The sequence below is a fragment of the Melanostigma gelatinosum genome, assembly GCF_949748355.1.
Source record: "Melanostigma gelatinosum genome assembly, chromosome: 10".
NCBI lineage: Eukaryota > Metazoa > Chordata > Actinopteri > Perciformes > Zoarcidae > Melanostigma > Melanostigma gelatinosum.
Window position 1 is genome coordinate 21146546 of NC_136643.1, and position 19310 is coordinate 21165855.

The following is a 19310-nucleotide window of genomic DNA, read 5'->3' on the forward strand; positions in this document are numbered from 1 at the left end:
CTTAAAATATGTTTTAATTTTAATTTTTAATTTTATTTAATTTTATTTTATTTTATTCTGTGTATGCAATTTATTGACCCTAGGGTCACATTGTGGTTTTTTATGCTTTTAAATTTCTGCTGTTAAGCACTTTGTGATATCATGTCTGTGAAAAGCGCTCAATAAATAAATTTCATTTCATTTCATTTCATTATGTTGACTATGTAACAGGCGCCCATCATCAGCTGATCAGTGATAATGAACCACTCAAAGCAACATGCTCGGTTTTTCTAAAACTCATGGCAGCGTATGGCATGCAGTCACAGCAACTGAACCCTGTGGTACCTTGAGGTCGCTCCCATTGAGGCGCATTCTGTTGATCTTTCGACCACTCGGCCTGGTTGAGTCGACCCAATAGATGAATTCTTTCTTGTAGTCAAAGTCGATGTGGATGATGTTGTTGAGGCCCTGAGGATACAGAGGAGAGAGAGCACAGGGATATACAAACGTCATTTGTACTTTCAGCGCCTATTAAACAATAAGAGATCTTGAGTTCTGTTTATTTATTAAGAAATTCCTATCCGTATTATGCCTAATGTTATATTAATTCCCAGGTCTATATAACCTACTTTACAGCATATCTATGATGCATCTTAATATGCATATTAATGTGCTTTATTATCATATGCACAATTATTACAGAGAAGTAGTCATTGGCAATTACGATATTGGATCTCAGGCTCCCTTCAGAAATGCTCATTAAACATACTGTATATATTTAGAAAGACAAATAATCCCACAAGTAAAAATATTAAAATGGCTACAACATTAAATGGTCTAAATTAGGTCTAAAATATAAACATAAGTCAAATAAATGAGTGTATTGAAAACTGAATGTAATCAGGAGTGCAGTAAACGTATATATGCATAATTGGAAGTGATACATATCAATAAATGAATACATATAATCAGACTCTCTCCCATTTAAACAACAACAGGCGGTGTAACAGCTCACATTGTACTGAAAGTGTATTTTTAAGCTTCACCTCTATTTCCTTCCGTTTAATGTTTGTGACTACAGTGATTGTGTGTTCTGAGATCTGCCAAAAACCCACGTAATCGATACTCAACATTGCCTCTACACTGGACACTGACAGAGGACTGGAGCTGCTGCAGTGCTAATATGCTGCTTTGTCTCTGTAAAAAAAGCCAATCCAATCCAGTGAGGTTCAGTTTAATTCATTACTTCAAATGCCTACAGGTAGGAATACCAACAGGATGAGAAACACAGCAAAACAAGCCCAACTTCTACAGTATCTGTGTGTGATGTGATATTTCCTGTACAGGCAATATTGATTCAGGAGCTTCTCCCATAGGTCCCAATGCTTGCAGCTATATAGTGCATTTGGAGAGCCATTGAATTCTCAAATGCTCTGTGAAGTTGAAGTCCTATCAAAGCGGCAGAGTGAAGTGATTCCCTACTTCGTCATGCTCCCACGACCCCACTGTCAGTCAGACAGAGATGCTCGTCAAACAAGTGCCCCCACCCTGCTGTCTCACACTGTGGGTGCTGACAAAAGGTGTCAGATAATCTGACAGCAGAAATGAGACATCTTCATCAGATCATCAGCACCCTCACAGACAGTGTCCTGGGGGAACCCTTCTCCACTCTTACATCAGTTATCGAGATGAAACCCCGCATGGCCCTTTTATCACTGTCTCTATCTACCATTCATTCTCCCTGTGGACAGTATATGGACCAACCAACTATAAAATGAATCACACGCTTGTAGAAATAGATTCTGACACAAATATATTCGATTTAAAAGTTGAAAAAGGTGTGCACACACTGTGCAAGTACTCATATTGTCATCACTGTCAACATATCATTGATTTCCTGTTCGGAAAATGCAACTATTTTTCTTTCTTTAAGACATATCTGACAGTAAAACCTTAGAGCGGTGGATACAGCTTTATTTGCCAACTGACTTCACTTTGATGTTGCAATTGGCTACTAATTCAACCTTTAAATACTGATATAATTTTGTGGCAACATGCTAAAACGTATCGATACTGTACTTCATGTACAACTGTGGCATTAAGTCATTTCTCAACACTACAGTTGCGTATTTGTCAAAACAGAGCAGCTTGAATGGCTTTCAAGAATGGTGTTGAAGTGGAACCATTACATTTAGAGTAACTTGTGTTTGTGGAGGGAAGACAAATTTACGCGAACTGCAAAAGCAATACATAATGCTGCGTTCACACCGGTCGCGTTGATTTTTTGACGCACTGCAAAAAAGCGTCCAACGCACTGCAAAAAAGCGTCCAACGCGCCGCCGGTTGTGTTCACACCGATCGCCGCAAAATCTCGTAGCGCCGGAGAGGGGGCGTGGTTTATCGTCCTGGAAGCCTCCATCTGGCCGCCATTGTTTTCCGCCGTCAACCATGACAGGAATAAGGACAATTGCTGCTCTGTACGTGTTGTGGAAGTCCCTCAAACATCGGAATGCCAAACGCCGTCATGTCTGGTTCATAATATTGTTCAGAGGAGCTCCGTGGATTGTATCGAGCTGTATTCACTGTGTCTAGCAAGCCACCGGTCGCTGTTTACTACAGCTGTAGGAACACAAAATAAACTGATTTGGCTGTGATTCAACGGCAATAAACCGACAAAAAGGGACTCCGAAATAACTACGTAATGATGCCGATTTGTACTTGTCTTCTCCGACAAAAAGGGACTCCGAAATAACTACGTAATGATGCCGATTTGTACTTGTCTTCTCCGACAAAAAGGGACTCCGAAATAACTACGTAATGATACCGATTTGTAGGTTACTGGTCTTCTCAATGGAGCTCTGATGGATCGGTGCTAGGCTATGCTAACATCGTAGCAGCTCCACCAGCACTCAATAACGTCACGTAGACGTAAATACGGCAGCGTCTATTCATTGTTTGTACCGTATGGTTTACACACACACATGCATACACATAGTTTGGTCCGGTCTCTGTTGATATGAGGTATCGTAGCGCTCTGGGTGAACACAGACGGCGACAGGATTTATTTCCTGATTCAACAACGGCAGGAAGCCAGTGATGACAGGGGGAGCAACTCAACGCTGATAGGCTATCGCGCCACAGCGTCACGCGATTATGTCGCTGAAGTTGAAAAATTTCAACTCGCGCGTTGGCGATTTTGCGGCGTCCAACGCGTCGACCGCGTCCACCGCACTGCAATAACGCGTCCAACGCGCCGCGGGATCGCAAAATCGAGGCGGGCCAGTCTCATCGCGTCTGTGCATAGACTTTGTATGTAATCTCGACGCGCGTCAAAAAATCAACGCGACCGGTGTGAACGCAGCATAAGGGTAATGCTTTACATAATATCATCAACGGATAACCTGAACAGGGTATGTAATGGTGTGGTAAAGTGGTATGAGGTCAGTCACGTATCCACCTCCACTTAGCAAAGTCATGTGCATATTTCCCTCTCTCGCTTCCATTAACACTAACATGCAGCGATTCAAGTGAGTTGTGGCTGATGAGAACGCCGATACAGACAGTAAAGTACGTGGAGTCAAGAGGTTAATATAAGAGGAGACTGCAGGATACCCATAGGTTGATTTATAGTGAATCACAGCGAACCATTTGTGGTTATCAGAAGTCAGATTCAGGCATTGCCCGGAGGAGCTGAGATGAAACCTGATGATTCAAATAGCTTTTCCATGGGGTCCTTCATAGGGTGATTGTGCTCTTTGCTAATCCGAATGGCCAGTTTACTCTGCTCCATGTGGTGGGGTTTGAGAAATATGTTTTCATTTAAACAGAATACATTTTCAGTATTACTGAATGTCTTTATTTGAGGTAATACATCATTTTCAGCATGCGTCTTTCAAGAATGTGCAGCTGAATCCGGTGCTTCCGAGACATCAGTGGGTAAGTAGGCTGAAGCACACTGATTGATTTGCAATTATGTCAATCTGATAATGACACACACTTCTTCACTACAGGCACAATGGGGGTGATGCACATATTGCTTACCTGTTTTAAGATGGTGTAATTTGAACCATCCGCACTCAGCTTCCGGATCTCATGGTGGTCTGCCATAATGAGAAAAGGCTCTTCAACTGAAACGAGGAAAATACAGCGTTAAGGGACCAGTGGGACTTACAGTTACGCACTCATATTCTGCAAGATGCGAGATGAAAAATCAGGCTGACCTGACACGGCCTTGCATGTATTCGGATAGCGCTCCAGGGCTTCATAGCCATCCACACACAGGCATTTGTAGGAGCCATAAGTGTTGATGCAGCGCTGGCTACAAGGAAGGGTAGTGGAGCATTCGTCAACATCCACACACGTTTTCCCATCATCCTTCAGATGGAAACCAGGCCAGCATTTACACTAATGACAAAACAAAACATAAAAATGGTTAAGATGAATGTCTCGGTTTAGCCGTTATGACTCTGCCGCTTAACTATTTCAAATGAAAACAATTCATTCAAGTCAATCAGTACAACCACTAGACTCTGTGTACAGAGCTTCATTGTGGTGCTGGTATAGAAACAGTGCACTTAAAGAGGCTGTGCTTTTACAATCATTTGAAATCAATCTGTAACAACTGAAGTATATTTCAGATTCCAATACCACTTTCTAAAAACAATGCAGGTAAGCAATGAAAATGGATCAAATTGTAGCATCCAACATATATGATGACATCAAAGCTGTGATATAGAGATACTGTACCATGGCTGAAAAAAAAATACATCATACGTCAGTCGTACTTCACCCCCCAAAATGACTGTGGTGCTTGAATCAGCTGCTATGGACCCAGAGCAAATCCCCTTTTTTAAATCCACAGTTATAACCTTGAGGGCCTTAGTGCTGATTTCCCTGTTCAGGCCACAGATGGATGAGCCAAGGGTCTGCATTGATGTGCTCTTTGTCCAGCTCTGCCCCTGACATGACAGGGAAGAGAGGTTTTCTGTGCTTTCAGCCAATTTTGGGATGCAGTTCGCACCGTTTCATGGAAGAGGAGGAGAGGGAACTCCAGGGACGAACGCATACACTGCAGCAGTCTGACAACAGTGATGGCCACCCGAGTACTCCAGCGGACGTGGCCTTGAACTGGATTCAACCCTGATATCACATGCCACCATTGGAGCGCAGACAGTTGTTGGAGACTCTCCTCACAGCATTCAAGGTTATTCAAAAAGTGTGTATGCGCCAACCCACTTTATCTGTTTAATAATGTGCAAAAAAAAATAATTTTCGGTCATTAATCATTAATGTCCACATTGTTACAAATATAGCATCTACATTTCACCTGCTACTACTAATGATGCTCGAGCTTAGAACTGTAGATCAAGTCTATGAATTCAAATGGTCCGATGTTAAGTGTTAGCTGTGACTCGTATTTATAAATGAGCACTCAGTGCAGTGGGTTCACTGAGTTTGCGTTAGCACCAAACCACGATGACTAGGTTGTTCTAGATGCGGTTTTATTCAGTCACCAAACTTGCTGAGGGGCTTGCTGTTGTGTTTGCTTTCAGTTTTTGTTTCTGTCTCATGTCTGTGTATGTTGCCTGCAAACTAACACTTGGATAGTGTGTACAAATATGGATCTATTTCCATCTGGAAGTGCACTCTGAAGAGGAGTGCACTTCCAAGCTACTGAACCGTGACTAGTCCACTGGTCACTTACCTTGAATCCCACAGGAAGGTCTTGGCAGTCCTGCGTGCATCCACTGACTCTGCGGTTCAAGCATTCGTTCACTTTACAGTTCCTCTCATCCGACTGGTCTCCACAGTCATCTCTCCCATCACAGAGATTCCCCTCAGAGATGCAGCGTCCGTTGGAGCACATGAAGAAGGAGCCATTGCACAAGCTTCCTGAAAAGAGAAAAACATGACTGTCACTGGCACAACGCCCTTTCATTTCTCAACAAAGTTGGGGAATGTCTTTGGCCCGACAATGGATCTCGACAGATTAATTCCTTTCAAGGAATCTCTCCTGGTTGTGGCGCCTTTTGTTTCTGCCATATGTCGCCGCCAGTTTCCTGTGCGAGCGGTGCAGCCGGTGACACTGATGAAGAGATTCCAGTAGCGAGCCAAGCAGCCGTCTTACCCGCGGCCAGACATTTGAGGTTCAGAGGTAGTTCGTCAGAGTGGTCGGGACAGTCTGCGTAGCCGTCACACTCCCACTGAGAGCTGAGAAGACACCGGCCATCCCCGCAGCGAAATTCCTCCGATCCACAGGAGGGATAGACTGAAGAAAGAGAGATAGACACTTATTCATCAAGTCACACTTGGGCTCAGCAGTGACACGGCTTCAATTGAGGATGGAATTATAACGGAATTAAGTTCAAATCATGAAAGATAATTGTTCATTGTTCATATATAATTGAAGCATCCATATAGTTAGAGTGTATACAGAATTATTCCTGATTAACAGATCAAGCCATCTGGAGGCGTAACGGGGGTGCACAGCTGCATTGGCCAATATTTCAATAATAAATGTTCAAAAACACCAGTCATCACAAATCACGGCTGTGACAGATCATTTCCTCTGGTTCAGACAACAAAAATGATATATACACAAATAAAACCTGGTTGTCCTTATGTTTATAAGTATCATAGTATCAAATAAAAAAGAAAAAAAACCCAAATAACAGAAACTCAGGCCAGACCAGAGAAACACGACCTCATCTAAAATACCTCAGCTGCAAAAGACCTGATTTAAGGAGAGAGAATCTCTTACTCAAACTGTACAAAAGGGTGATTTAAGAAGTGCTGGATCATTTACACAATATTATGCTGTATGTATTATTAACATGATATGAATATTTAATTTTCTAAATATCACGGCTATCGCCAATACTATTACATCACCCGTAATCTTTACACAGCAAATACTTGTTTGCTGCGATATTAATGGTCGGAATTTAAAATATAGAACTTAACTGGACTTTATTCTGGGCTTCATTTGCTTGCATGGTGACTTTGACTTTCATTCACTTCACCCTAATTCGTTTAAATGCGTTTTTACTACCACGGAGAACCCCTCGTCTTCAAATGTGCAAACTTCAAATGGTATTATGTAAGAAAAGAGAAACAAGTGCAGCATCGCTACGCCAGAAAACAGCAGCTTTCAATGAGGGTAATATTCATATGCTATTCGTGAATACTTTGGTGAATATTCAGAGCAAGAGATCAAAATAAATCGACTTGCCACATTCCACTGACTCATCAGACCCGTCTCCGCAGTCGTCATCGTGGTCGCAGACGAACCGCTGGAGGATGCATGCTTTGTTGCGGCAGCGAAACGAGCTGTCATCGCATGTGTTGTTGGGTGCTAACGCATGAAAAGAAAATGGTCAAAATCGAATCAATGAATAGACATGTTTCCTAAACATGGCTTGGCATGAAATATGTGTAGAACGTTAACATAATTCAGTTTTTTTTTCAGTGTTTGGTAGGCTTAAATCAAAGTAAGACTAATAAAGTTTGAATTGTCCAGAACTAATTTGTGGATGGCAGTCCAAATTGCACCACTTCAGAGAATACAATTGTACAAAAACCTCCATCGTACACTCCTTCCCAAAATATAATTGTTTTCTTCTTCATGCTTGAAATAAAAACAGCAAAGGGATTTACAGTAGGTGTAAAGTGGATTTCATGTTCCCTGCTTATTGTTTTATACAATGAAATCCACAATGTTACAGTGTAAACAAGCAATCATTTCTTAATTCTGTGTTTACACGAACTTTCTCTTGTAAATTCAGAGAGGTATTCAGTGTGTAGAACCAGTGTTTACCACAGCCAGCTGCAGAAAGCTCATCACTCCCATCCGGGCAGTCCCTTTCACCATCACAGAGCCAGCGTTTCGGAACACAGGCATACGACCCCGGGCAGCTGAACAGCCCTGGAGCACATGTCACTGAGCCTGAGAGGAGAAACAGGACCACATGCTCCATTTTCAAAAAGCCAAAGAATACAATGGGTCAAATGCACCACAGAGGAGAGTGAGTATACAAGGGACACTGAGCTGAAGCAGATGCATTTTGTTTTGTTGGGACGGGACCTTCTGTTATCAGTGAACATTCACCAGTAATTCCAACAAACTAAAGCTCTTATTCTTCTATATTACAACTCATAGAATTAAGGTTTTGAACTGATACCCCTTTATGACCTGAACAAAGTCTTAATTTTCTTCGGGCAGCAGTTTCCCTTATGCAAGCTAAACAATAAAGACAGTGCTATTGTGAGAAACAATTATTTCCTTCTGTGGATTCTGTAAGTCAGCAATACTCGCCTTTATCTTAGGGCTGCCCTTTAAGACAAAGGAGAGCAGTAGAAATAAAAATGGCTGCAATGAGAAATAAAAAGGTAAATACAGAAGATCAATTCGACTTATAGCTGGAATGCATATCTTGTTTTTGACGAGAATTGTTTCTGGGGAAACCTTTGGGCCATTTCATTAATATTTCCTTGACACTCCATTACAATCCAATTACACAACCAACGTGCACAGCACTTCTTGTCTCTTTATTGCGGTTGGATTCTTTTTATTTTATTCTACAATGCATTACGCACACTTTTCATTTGCCCATTGAAAAAGCTGTGCCTCTTGGGCCTGTGATGAAAAATCTATTTGCCTCAGTGCCTACTTGAATCGTCAGAGAGGCCTGCGGTCTCATTTGTTGTCTCATTAAGGTTGTTTCATTCTATCCATTCATTTCCAGCTCTGCTAGAGGAACACATGGAGCTGTCACGCGCAATATAGCGGCTGTGACCTTTTACACCGACGGCAGATTCCCCACGACATCTGAAAGGGCACTAACCACAGATCTGCACGCTCTCGTCAAGGCCGTCCTCGCAGTCGTTCTCTCCATCACACAGCCATTGTTTGGCAATGCACTTGTTCTTTGAGCAGGCAAACTGGTTCCACAAGCACGACGAGTCTGCAGAGGGCAGTGGGGAAATGAGCTTCAATGCCATAAATCAAACAAAGTGAGGGGGAAACAACAGAAGTGGCATACCCTATAGAAGAGGCAGATTGTTTGTAATCAGAACACAGCAAGTTGGCTGGCTTTTTTTTTTGGTACAAAGTTTTCCTGCCTTGCAGCAAACATGAGTGTAGTTGCCACACAAAAGCCTGTAAATATAACATAAATATTCTCCTTTTCTCTCACAGAACAAAGACATTTTGATGAATGCTTCTGGTTTCTGTGCAGGGAAATAGAAACATCAACTGAACCCAAACCAAGTGTCGAGACTGAATATCTCATCGATATCAAAGCACTTAGGTATTAATTATTGACGTTCATTTTATTAACTAGGCTGCTAGGGGTTAGAAGAAACAGTTGGATGTCAAATAAGAGAGCCATCTGCTGATCACTGTGTAAAAAGCTATTCCAGGTCATTTCACAGTACAAGGAATTCTGGTAGGGAGAAGGGATGGAGTGTTTCTCACACCGCGTTGCTGTCCTTCCTGTCAGGCTTTGTACATCACAGCAGATTCACATGCCTTGATACGAAGATGTAAGATACGGATAAGATAAACATTCGATGGCTAAATCTGGAAATCATGATCATCCAGACTTTTTGTCGGTGATACTAAATTTGCACTTCAAATGCCGCTTCCACAGCTGTTTCAAGTGTATAACAAAATAGAAGGTCTACAGCAATTTAAATGTATCAAAGAAAGTCTTTAATGTCTCATTTTCAATCGTGTTTCAAACAGTTGAAAAGCGCATTGTTCATTGTGAAGTGCACAAATTACTATTTCATCTAATCAGCTGTGGAATTTGAAATTTCTGAAATGTAATGACATTTTCCTCAAACCACTTTGACTTTGCAGTCAGATTATCAGTGGCTGGAGCTTTTTATATGGTAATTAACTGAGAGGAATGGGAATATTGTCTATTTGTCCTGAAAAGCTATTCAGAACTGCTCAAAGAATCGTGGCATAATTCATATGAGATCTGATATAAAGCGCATTTGAAGCATGGGATGTTATCATTTCACACAGGCACAAATGACATTTTATATCAAGGAATGGAAATGCTGTTCATGTGTTATGCATCTCTCTAACAACGTCCAACGTTACAAAATAAATCAGATAGCTCGAAGAACATAAAATATGGAAACTGGATTGCACTGAACTGCTGCCTTTCTCTATCTGCTGCGAGTGAAATGTGAACAAAGGAGCTGGTTAATTATCCAGGAAGAGCAAAGCCGACAAGTAAGAAATCAGCAACATTCAGTCAAACGTTCTCAAAGGCAAAGACATTTAAGTTCTATGGCCGAATTGTACGCGTGTTATCCTTCTTGAACTTAGTCCCTGATGTCATCAGTCCCAAACAACTTGAGTGGTTTGAAGGCCAACAGCAGAGCCGTCGCTAGTACAGAGTAAAAAAGAAAAACAGTTGAAGGGGAATGCAACGACATTCCTCATTGTTCCTCATTCAGTGAGAGGTATTTGGTGTCGGTAATTGCAACTTGCAATAGCGACATCTCTCTGACCTCACAGAGAATGCAATAGCAGCTCTGTGCACTGATGACAGCATTAACTGCTGAGTGCTGCGTGACCTCTCACATAGAATGGACCAGGGGTCGGGACTCACAGAGAGGTCGCAAGTGATCTTATTAGGGTCGCCAAAAGAATGTGCTGAATTTCTTCCATAGTCCTTGAACAGTTAGATAGATAGATAGATAGATAGATAGATAGATAGATAGATAGATAGATAGATAGATAGATAGATATACAGATATACATATAGATAGATAGATAGATAGACAGATAGACAGATAGATAGATAGATAGATAGATAGATAGATAGACAGACAGACAGACAGACATCTTTACTGATGAGAGGAAATGAAACTCTGCCTACATGCGTGTATTTGGTTTCGTTTATAAAGTATTTTACAAATGTCTTCAACACATACATGAAATTAAGTTGTGATTCATCAAACGTATGTCTTAAAAAAATGTCTGGTTTACCCTTTCAAGCTGATGTCAGGTGATGTGGAAATGGCAGTAAGAATGTTCAGTGCGGACAAATTCGCTCTTCTCATGATTTATAGATGAGGTCTGTTGTGAATTGGGTCGCTTTGTTTGTCGTTTTTTTATAAAGTGGTTCAAGACCACACAGTCTGTGGGCTAGATAGGCAACAGAATAGGCTGACAACTCAGATACTGACGACTCCATCAGATAAAAATGACATTGTGTATGCATGTGACGGTGATGAAGCTTAACAGCTCACCAATAAAGCACCCAGTCCATTGTGCTTTGGTGCCAAAAGCAATAACACGTGAATGATTATGTGTGCAAGCTATTGGTTTTGAGGGCAAATTATATTAATCCATACCATGACTTAATTATGGTCCCCCCCCCTGTTTAATTGGACGGCTCTTGACTGTCCCAGTTAGCTCTGCATACATTTGCACGGATCAAAGCACAGGTACGAATGCTCTTGCTGCTTCTGGTGAGGGAAGAGGAGTGGTATTGTAATGTGTAATCCCTTCATATGTCCCTGTTTTCTATTGAAACCACACTTACATCCTCAGTTTCACTGACTGATACCTTAATTAATTAATTGAAACACAGAACGTGCTGTGTATTGTAATTTTAAGAGAGGAATGAAAAGGAAAAAATATGTCCTCAACAGCCTCACTCTCTATTTAGGGTGCGAATTAGACTTTCAAACAAGCAGCAACACCCACTTGAAAAATCTCAAACACGCAATAAGAGGGGGTGGCAAAACAAAGTCAAGAGAAATTGCCTCATGGCATGATACACAATTGTCTCGGTATCCTCCTTTCATCTTGTATAATATGTGTTGCAGGCCTGGATCTATTCAATACGACAAAAGCAATACAACAAATAGCTTCTTGTTAATGGAAAATAAATATCCATTCCAAGTGGCGACAGTGTTGTGTACAGCAAAACAAATACCTCATCTGTTTCTATACCCTTTAGAGAACAAAACATCATTTGAGTTCATTGTGTAGAAGCCCCTCCCCCATGAGAAGTAAGACATGTTGCTTTACCACACTGGAATTCATCTGCTCCGTCTTCACAGTCTTTTTGGCCATCGCACAGCCACACGCTGGAGATGCAGTTCCCACTCGGACAAGCAAAGTGGCCTTCCTCGCACTTCTGCCCATGGGACACTAGGACGAGCAACAGAACCAAGTCAGTCCTCTGGGCATTACCAATGATTGAGGCCATTATCCTTTCCTAAGCGCTCTCTGAATATCTTATTTCCCTGTCATAATCACCTCTGGAAATGAGATCTGTCTTAAGTCTTTTCTAATTGAAGCTGGCTTCTCTTAATCTGTCCCTGAATGCAGACGCAATATAGCGCGTCACTCTGCGTGTGTTTGTCTGGGGGTGCTCACCCTGGCAGTTGGTCTCGTCGGCATAGTCTCCGCAGTCGTTTGCGCCGTCACAGATCCATGTCGGGTGGATGCACAGCGAGGTGGAGTTGCAGCCGATGAAATCCTTTTCCATCACCCCCAGCTTGTAAAAGTGAGAGCAGTCGGTGTGGTCTGAATACAAAACACAGCGCCACAATAATTATCTCGTCACAATGGAAGTAATGGTGGAGGTAAGGGTGAGACAGGCAATCTTTCAGTCTGATCCAAGTGACGAACACAGATCTAAGTTACTGGATCTCTCTGATCCACAGGTAGAGCTGTGTGTTTACATTTTCATTTTCGTACCATAATTGCAATGCAAATCACAGGCTAAAGGACTTACTGCAGCTTTTTTCATCTGAGGCATCGGCACAGTCGATGACCTGGTTACACCAGGCTGAGCTGGGTACACAGCTTCCATCCTTGCACGATGATTCTGCCGAGCCACACGTGACATCTGGGGGAGAGAATTAGCATTTCAAAAAGGTAATGGAAACAGCACTCAGAGGCAATTACAGGTACAGCTGACAACAACACTTAGAACTTCTTTCTGGGGGTGGTTGGAATTTGTCCCAGTTGAAAACTGCCGGATAACAATACAATCATTCCATTTTCTAACAGCAATAGAGGATGTTGTTGTTGATGCCAAATTAAAAACAAAATGCAAAGCTGAAGATGGCACACCATAGTGGAATAAACTTCTTCCTGAAATCCCAGTCTGCTAAATTGGAAGGTCCACATTAATTAAGAGAACACCTTGTGGGCGCAATCAGCTACAGTTCTAAGAGTTTATGTACCTTTGATGCTATCCAACTTTAGTCCAATTACAGCAAGGGAATGGACACAACTGTACTGTTTCACTGGACATTTTGTTCACCATCAAGGACAAAACAAAAATCAGTCTGGCCATATTGACGAGAGATTGAAATATTGTCCAGGCATGTGGCGGTTCAGAGCCTCTTTGCAATGCCTGCACTCTTTATGATCTTGGGGCTCATTAGACAGTGAAGGCTTAGCACAGCATGTGGCCTCACATTCCGTATTAATATAAGCATTAGTGCCGCTGGATCCTGCCCTCAGAGGCAGGACGGATTGAACAGGAGATCAAACGGCTGTGACTCACTGCTGCAGAAAGCTTCGTCAGAGTTGTCCCCACAGTCATCGATCCTGTCACAGAAACGACTGCTGGCCACACACCGTTGGTTGTAGCAGGGTCTGAAACCCTTCCGACAGCTCCTGTTGTCTGAACACAGTGAAATTCATGAATAATTAAGATATGACCAAATGCTTGCCACTTTTTCGTACCATAAATATTAACGACAGGCATCAATCAAATGTCAGCTATTTCTCCGAGGCTGCTAAATCAAACCAACACATTTGATCCGATCCGCTACCTTCTTATCCAAATCTGCTTCAGACACGCTGTGAAGTGCTTTCTTACCACAGTATTGCATCTTCTCATCTGATTTATCTTTGCAGTGGGCTACTCCATCACATGTTAGCTGGTAGTTTATGCACTCGCCATTGCCACACTCAAATTCAGTGTGGATGTTGCAGGAGGAGTTTTCTGCTGCAGAGGAAGACAATGAGGGTGACGAACTATGACTGTCAAGATCTCAACACACTTCATACAACACAGGTTAACCCAGAGGCAACATTCCACTGCCGACTGTCGTGAACTCCACATTTACTCCAGCAACCCAGTTTCGGTTCAACATTTGTAATATGTCATAACTGCATTCAAAATAACCCCGTTACCCTTATAAGCTACTTCAGCTTGCGGGAGATATGAGCTGTGAAATCCTGGCACGTTCCGATGTTCAGTTGTATCGGACATTTTCATTCCATATAGTACACTGATAACACATGTCAACAATGTACTTTTAGTTATTTCAGACATCAGCCGTGAATTCAAATTCCAACAATGAATCCTTCACAGACTTTGAGCAATCTCTGTCTCAGCTTCTTGCTCTAGTAGTGAGCGGAATCGGGGTGTGGAAGAAAAAAGCCTGTCGTCCTCTACCGTGACATCCAGGCTACCATCCAGCTCTTCTGACTCACTCGCTTGCCATGTTTAGTCTGGCCAAACCTCCCTCGTTTAAACAGCTACTCCCACCTTATGTTCTATCCTCACATTTCAAATTCAACCAGCAATCTGTCAAATGAGAAAGCCAGACAACATTGAAATGCTTTTTGTCCTTTGACGTTAAGCAGGTCACTGTGACATCCAATACTTTCAACTTTGTTTTCTGCTACCTGCTGGCAGATAACATTATAAGTGTTATTTTCCCGAAGTAATCCCGATGTAATGCTTAGGCAAAGAGGAGGAGACAACTTTCTGTTCTTGATAGTTCATGCTTTCCTGTTTGTGTTGTGTTATGCTGAAAGAAATCAATTCAAAGGTTCATGTAAAGAGCACAAACAAGAGCTTAGCCTGAGTGTGGACAGAAGCCAGGTTAAACTATGCATGCAAATGTATCCATAAAGAATGCCAATCGATATCTGGTACTGAGAACGTTCCAAGCGTTAGCATTTGTGGTGTAATTGAATCTTAAATCGTCATGACTTACACACGCATCTGCTGTCATCCAACAGCACACGTTCTCCACGGCAAGTGCAGTTGACCCTCCCATACGGCGTCAGGAGACAAAGGTCACCGCACCCTCCGTTCATGTGTCGGCATGGGGATAGCTCACCTTTAATAACAATCACAAATAAATCGATTGAGCGGTCAGATGCAGTCAAAGGGAAAAAATCTCCCCTTGGTCACAGTCTGTTAGATGTCATTGGTCTAAGATGTCCAATACCTTCGTGGAGTTATCTTCTGAACCGTCCTTGTCTCCTGTATTGTTGATAAGTGATATTCCAAATACATCTTAAAAATCTTTGGCAGAGAATTTGGATTCTCTGCGCCTACCATAGGACTTCCTAAATGGTTGGTAAATTAAGAAAGAAGCTCTTGCTTTTTTTAATCTGAGGGCCTGACACAAAACCTAATCAATAATGTAAATGCATGAGATAGCTGGTATCGATTTTTTCAGATAAAATTAAATTGCAGCTGAGATGGAAACCTCTTGGTGTGATGTGTTATGGCATGGAATTGTTTGTAATCACAGATACCAGCAGGAATAAAAAAGTACAGCACTAAACCAAAAATAGGCAGATGTTGTTATTCAACAACACATTTCTAGGACAGGTATTTTTATTTATTTGTTTTTTATATTAAGCATGGATCTGAAGTTTAAAATGCTGCCATTTAAAGACTCATATTAGAACATATGAATAAAAGGGGATGTTCTGTTGCTAAAGGCTACCACTATCCCTTACTGACAGGTAGCAAATGTATTACAATTTTTGGTCCTTCTCTGCCTGCGGCGCTGTGTGAAAATGCTTTGTGTAGCGCTGTGGGAATCATGTATTGCTTTAAATCGCATGACCAAACTGCAGACATAAAAGAAAAATCCAATGCTCGTCGAGTCCTGAGAAAAAAAACGCAGCAAAGAAGCTTAGCAAGAAGAGACATCAGTATCAAGAGCAAGTGTTCACAGACCCTCTGTTATTACCTGCCCTCCAGCCATGAGTATTTTATTCATGAGGAAAGAAACTATTCCTCTGCTCTGCAACTCAAGTAAACCATTTGCATGATTATTTGTATTCAGGATATTCATGACAAGGACAATGCAAGAGGTTAACAATGTACAAACAGAAAAAGTAGAAACTCATTATCAGAGCAACCATTGTTGGTCACTACACATGATGCTGTAGACAAGCAGGTGCGCCCATGCAGGTCATAGGATTATTTCTCATGACGAGATAAAAGAGGAACAGCGGGGCTCTAGGCATCTGAGTCCAACCAGTGGGACACGCTTAAGCCCACTCTCCTTTGTCCTACTTGGAAATACAACTTGTTACGACACTTTAGAGACTCCCTTTACAACGTAGGCTACTTTCTTTTATTAATTGCCTCTGAAAGTTAAGTTTCTAGCCATTCTAAATAAGATTACGTTCATTTGTCATACCCACTGTTTTTAACGTCACAATGAGAAGCATCGTTTAAATATTTGCTTTTATGACATACCAGTTGTCAGATATTATCCGCCAATATTACCAAGAATGCACTTTTATTCATCTTTAACAAGATCATATAAATATCCTGCCTCAATGTGTGTCACAAAGTTTCCAAAAAAATACAAAAGTTATTTTTAGGCTATGCTTGTCAAAAAACGAGTATCAGCTAAAATTTGATTCTCAGATTTCTTTATTTGAATTTAGAGTGTGTTGTCTATTTGACAGGAACACTGCGCTGTAAATTGCACTCGTTAAGCTAAAAGCTCATTTCCATCTATAGTCCTTGGACCAGCGATGTGCAGTGTTGATGAAGTAAAAGATAACAGTTAATTGTGGGGAATTAAAACATTTCAATTTCACTTTGAAACATGTTGATATTGGGGTTGGATTCAAATAACCAGAATCGATCTAACTTTATGACTTCCAATGACAAAATGTCAAGTCAGTGGGGAAGGAAACTGTATGCATGCCTCAAAAACCAAATTAAAACACAAGTGCATTCAAACTGTATTCGTGGCACAGATGATGAGATTAATGAATACGCACATGCTTACAGTAAACTTCTGCCAACAAGCACACAGTATTGCCCAGGCACCTGCACACATAATACGCAAACATTTTCAGACACAACACTGCATCCGACGGACATCTCCGTGTGTTCAAATACTCACAGTTGTTGGTGTCCCTGGCCACAGCTATAATTCCCATTGGTTGATGAGGTATGTCTGCTCGAAGCACCTTGGTGTCACCACCCGTGTACTTGTTTGATCGCAGCACAGACCGGCGGGCCCAGTCTGACCAGTAGATGAAATCTGCATAGATGGCAAGCCCGTAGAAGTTCCCAGGTCCTGATTTCACTATGACCTAAACATTATAGAGCAAATGACCCATGTTAGAACTGCTTTCCATCATGCTTTTCAGATTTAAGGTCCGTGCTGTCAAACGCCACTCGGGTACTAGCAAATTTACAGTGAATGATTCGATATGCCAGAGTAGATAATACAGCGATAATAAGAGCATACCTATATTTTACACAGTCAATATTTGCACCTTAGATCTGGCTGGAAAAAGCATTGGCAGAATTTTGAGTGCAACTCCAGCAATAAATGCGGAAGACAATGTTTTGACTCATTAATCAACACATCACCCCCGCTGCCCACATGACTGCTTCACCCAGATGTTGGGGGAGTAAATGACGGTGTCATTGGCAGGGAGGCAGGAATCCATCAGATGCATCCTGGTGGGACTCTCCAGGTTTGTGGGGATAAGGGCCACCAGCAGCTTTGTAGTCTCAGACATTAGTGGGACAGGCTTGTAAGCACCGTCACATTAGCCCTGTGCCATACTGGGATTAATAGGACAGGTGTTGATTAAAGGAGCCCAGCGTGTGGAAGCAAAAACTGGCCATCAGGCAAGTGAGAGACAGAAAAAGAGGCAGAGAGAGAAAGAGAGGGAAAGATAGATCGCCAGATGGGATTGGATGAAACATATTGATGGGAAAATTAGATTTGGGAAACATTAAGTTGACAGCCAGCTACATATTACTTTTGCACTGAAGCTGTGTTTTGGATAAATGTGAACATGTTTTATAAGTTCTCATCTTTCACTCTCAATGTGGAAATAAGGTACTTCAATTGCAATCGCCAGCAAACTCCAAACTGATGACCTCAATGAACCTCGGTTTTACATGGGAACATTAAAATGCCCAGAGAGCACAATGCTGACATTGAAATGAGACTAATCATTCCCAGACAGCTCTCAATGTATTTTCAATCTATTCATGGTAAAAAAGGACCATCTTTTCCCCCCTAATCGTGCTGAAATCTTCCCCTATAATGCACTCTCCTGCCCTTTGTGAAGCACTGTATTCATTAACAACACGGGTTGTCCGCTCTCAAAATGGCACGGGGGAGTGAGCCCTGCCACAGCTCTTGTTATTTTCTGCCGCCAACCTGACAGCATGTAATGGCACTGCTGCAGAGAAGAGGGTTAGCTGGGCATTCAAGGGCACACCACCACCATCCAAGTCTTCATTCATAGGACTCAATACGTAATTGGTATTCTGTTCTATAATGGGCTTTATTGTATCTAATCTGGGGCCTAACCCATTCATTTTTATTGTTCCAAAATGAAATTCTGCAGCCATTGGCGATTTTGCAAAATGAAAAACCCACTGGAGTGACCAGGAGCCTGAAGCTTCCATCTCCGCAGTACGTTCTTGTATATATTGGATGGGTTGTCTTAAGATGTTCACAATCGCAGTAAGGATAAGTGCTGAAGTTGACAATCTGCTACTTCTGTTTAATTTACACATTTTAATTGGAATGGTGAATTTGCACCCAGAGCGGTCTCACTGCAAAGCCTTCATTAGCAGGACTCCACTGCAGCGAGGGCAGGTGGGGACCCAAAGGTGAGGACTTGCTGAGTCGTGTGACCCGGCTCAGCCAGCATATGGGTAACTAATTGAGATGGGCCAAGGAGCTGAGCTGTTGAGGTCATGTCAAGCTAAAACTGAAATCCATAGCAAAAAAAGTCAATTTTGCACTGTAATCTTCAATATGTCCACTTATTTATAATATTTCATTCATCCGGCTGTGATTTCATACATTATACATGCAACGTTTCATGGACAAAATCAAAACTCTCCTCCCTGAGCTCCTTTACTTTAGCGGGGAATGGCTTCTGTGAATAAGGAAACCATCTGTCCCCTCAGAGCTGAAATATCAGAAAGAACATCAAGAGGTATTTCTGATCCCATCTTCTGTATAGAGGATCATGTTTCAGGAGCTCAATAGGAATGGGAGATTAAATGGAAGAAAAAAAAAAAGTTTCATTT

General features: G+C 41.8%; 1 protein-coding gene across 1 annotated transcript in view; it reads right to left on the bottom strand.

Moving 5' to 3' along the window:
• Window positions 1-19310, bottom strand: part of lrp1bb (low density lipoprotein receptor-related protein 1Bb) — a gene marked incomplete at its 5' end in the record, with an annotated part of 216928 nt that overhangs the window by 37082 nt on the left and 160536 nt on the right. The window contains 15 exons of the mRNA XM_079277460.1: window positions 325-447; window positions 4021-4106; window positions 4200-4383; window positions 5684-5871; window positions 6107-6247; window positions 7211-7333; window positions 7796-7924; window positions 8823-8942; window positions 12038-12160; window positions 12389-12538; window positions 12750-12863; window positions 13530-13649; window positions 13848-13976; window positions 14977-15102; window positions 17146-17338. Coding sequence (XP_079133586.1) covers window positions 325-447; window positions 4021-4106; window positions 4200-4383; window positions 5684-5871; window positions 6107-6247; window positions 7211-7333; window positions 7796-7924; window positions 8823-8942; window positions 12038-12160; window positions 12389-12538; window positions 12750-12863; window positions 13530-13649; window positions 13848-13976; window positions 14977-15102; window positions 17146-17338 — 2049 coding nt within the window. The remainder of the gene's footprint in view (window positions 1-324; window positions 448-4020; window positions 4107-4199; window positions 4384-5683; window positions 5872-6106; window positions 6248-7210; window positions 7334-7795; window positions 7925-8822; window positions 8943-12037; window positions 12161-12388; window positions 12539-12749; window positions 12864-13529; window positions 13650-13847; window positions 13977-14976; window positions 15103-17145; window positions 17339-19310) is intronic.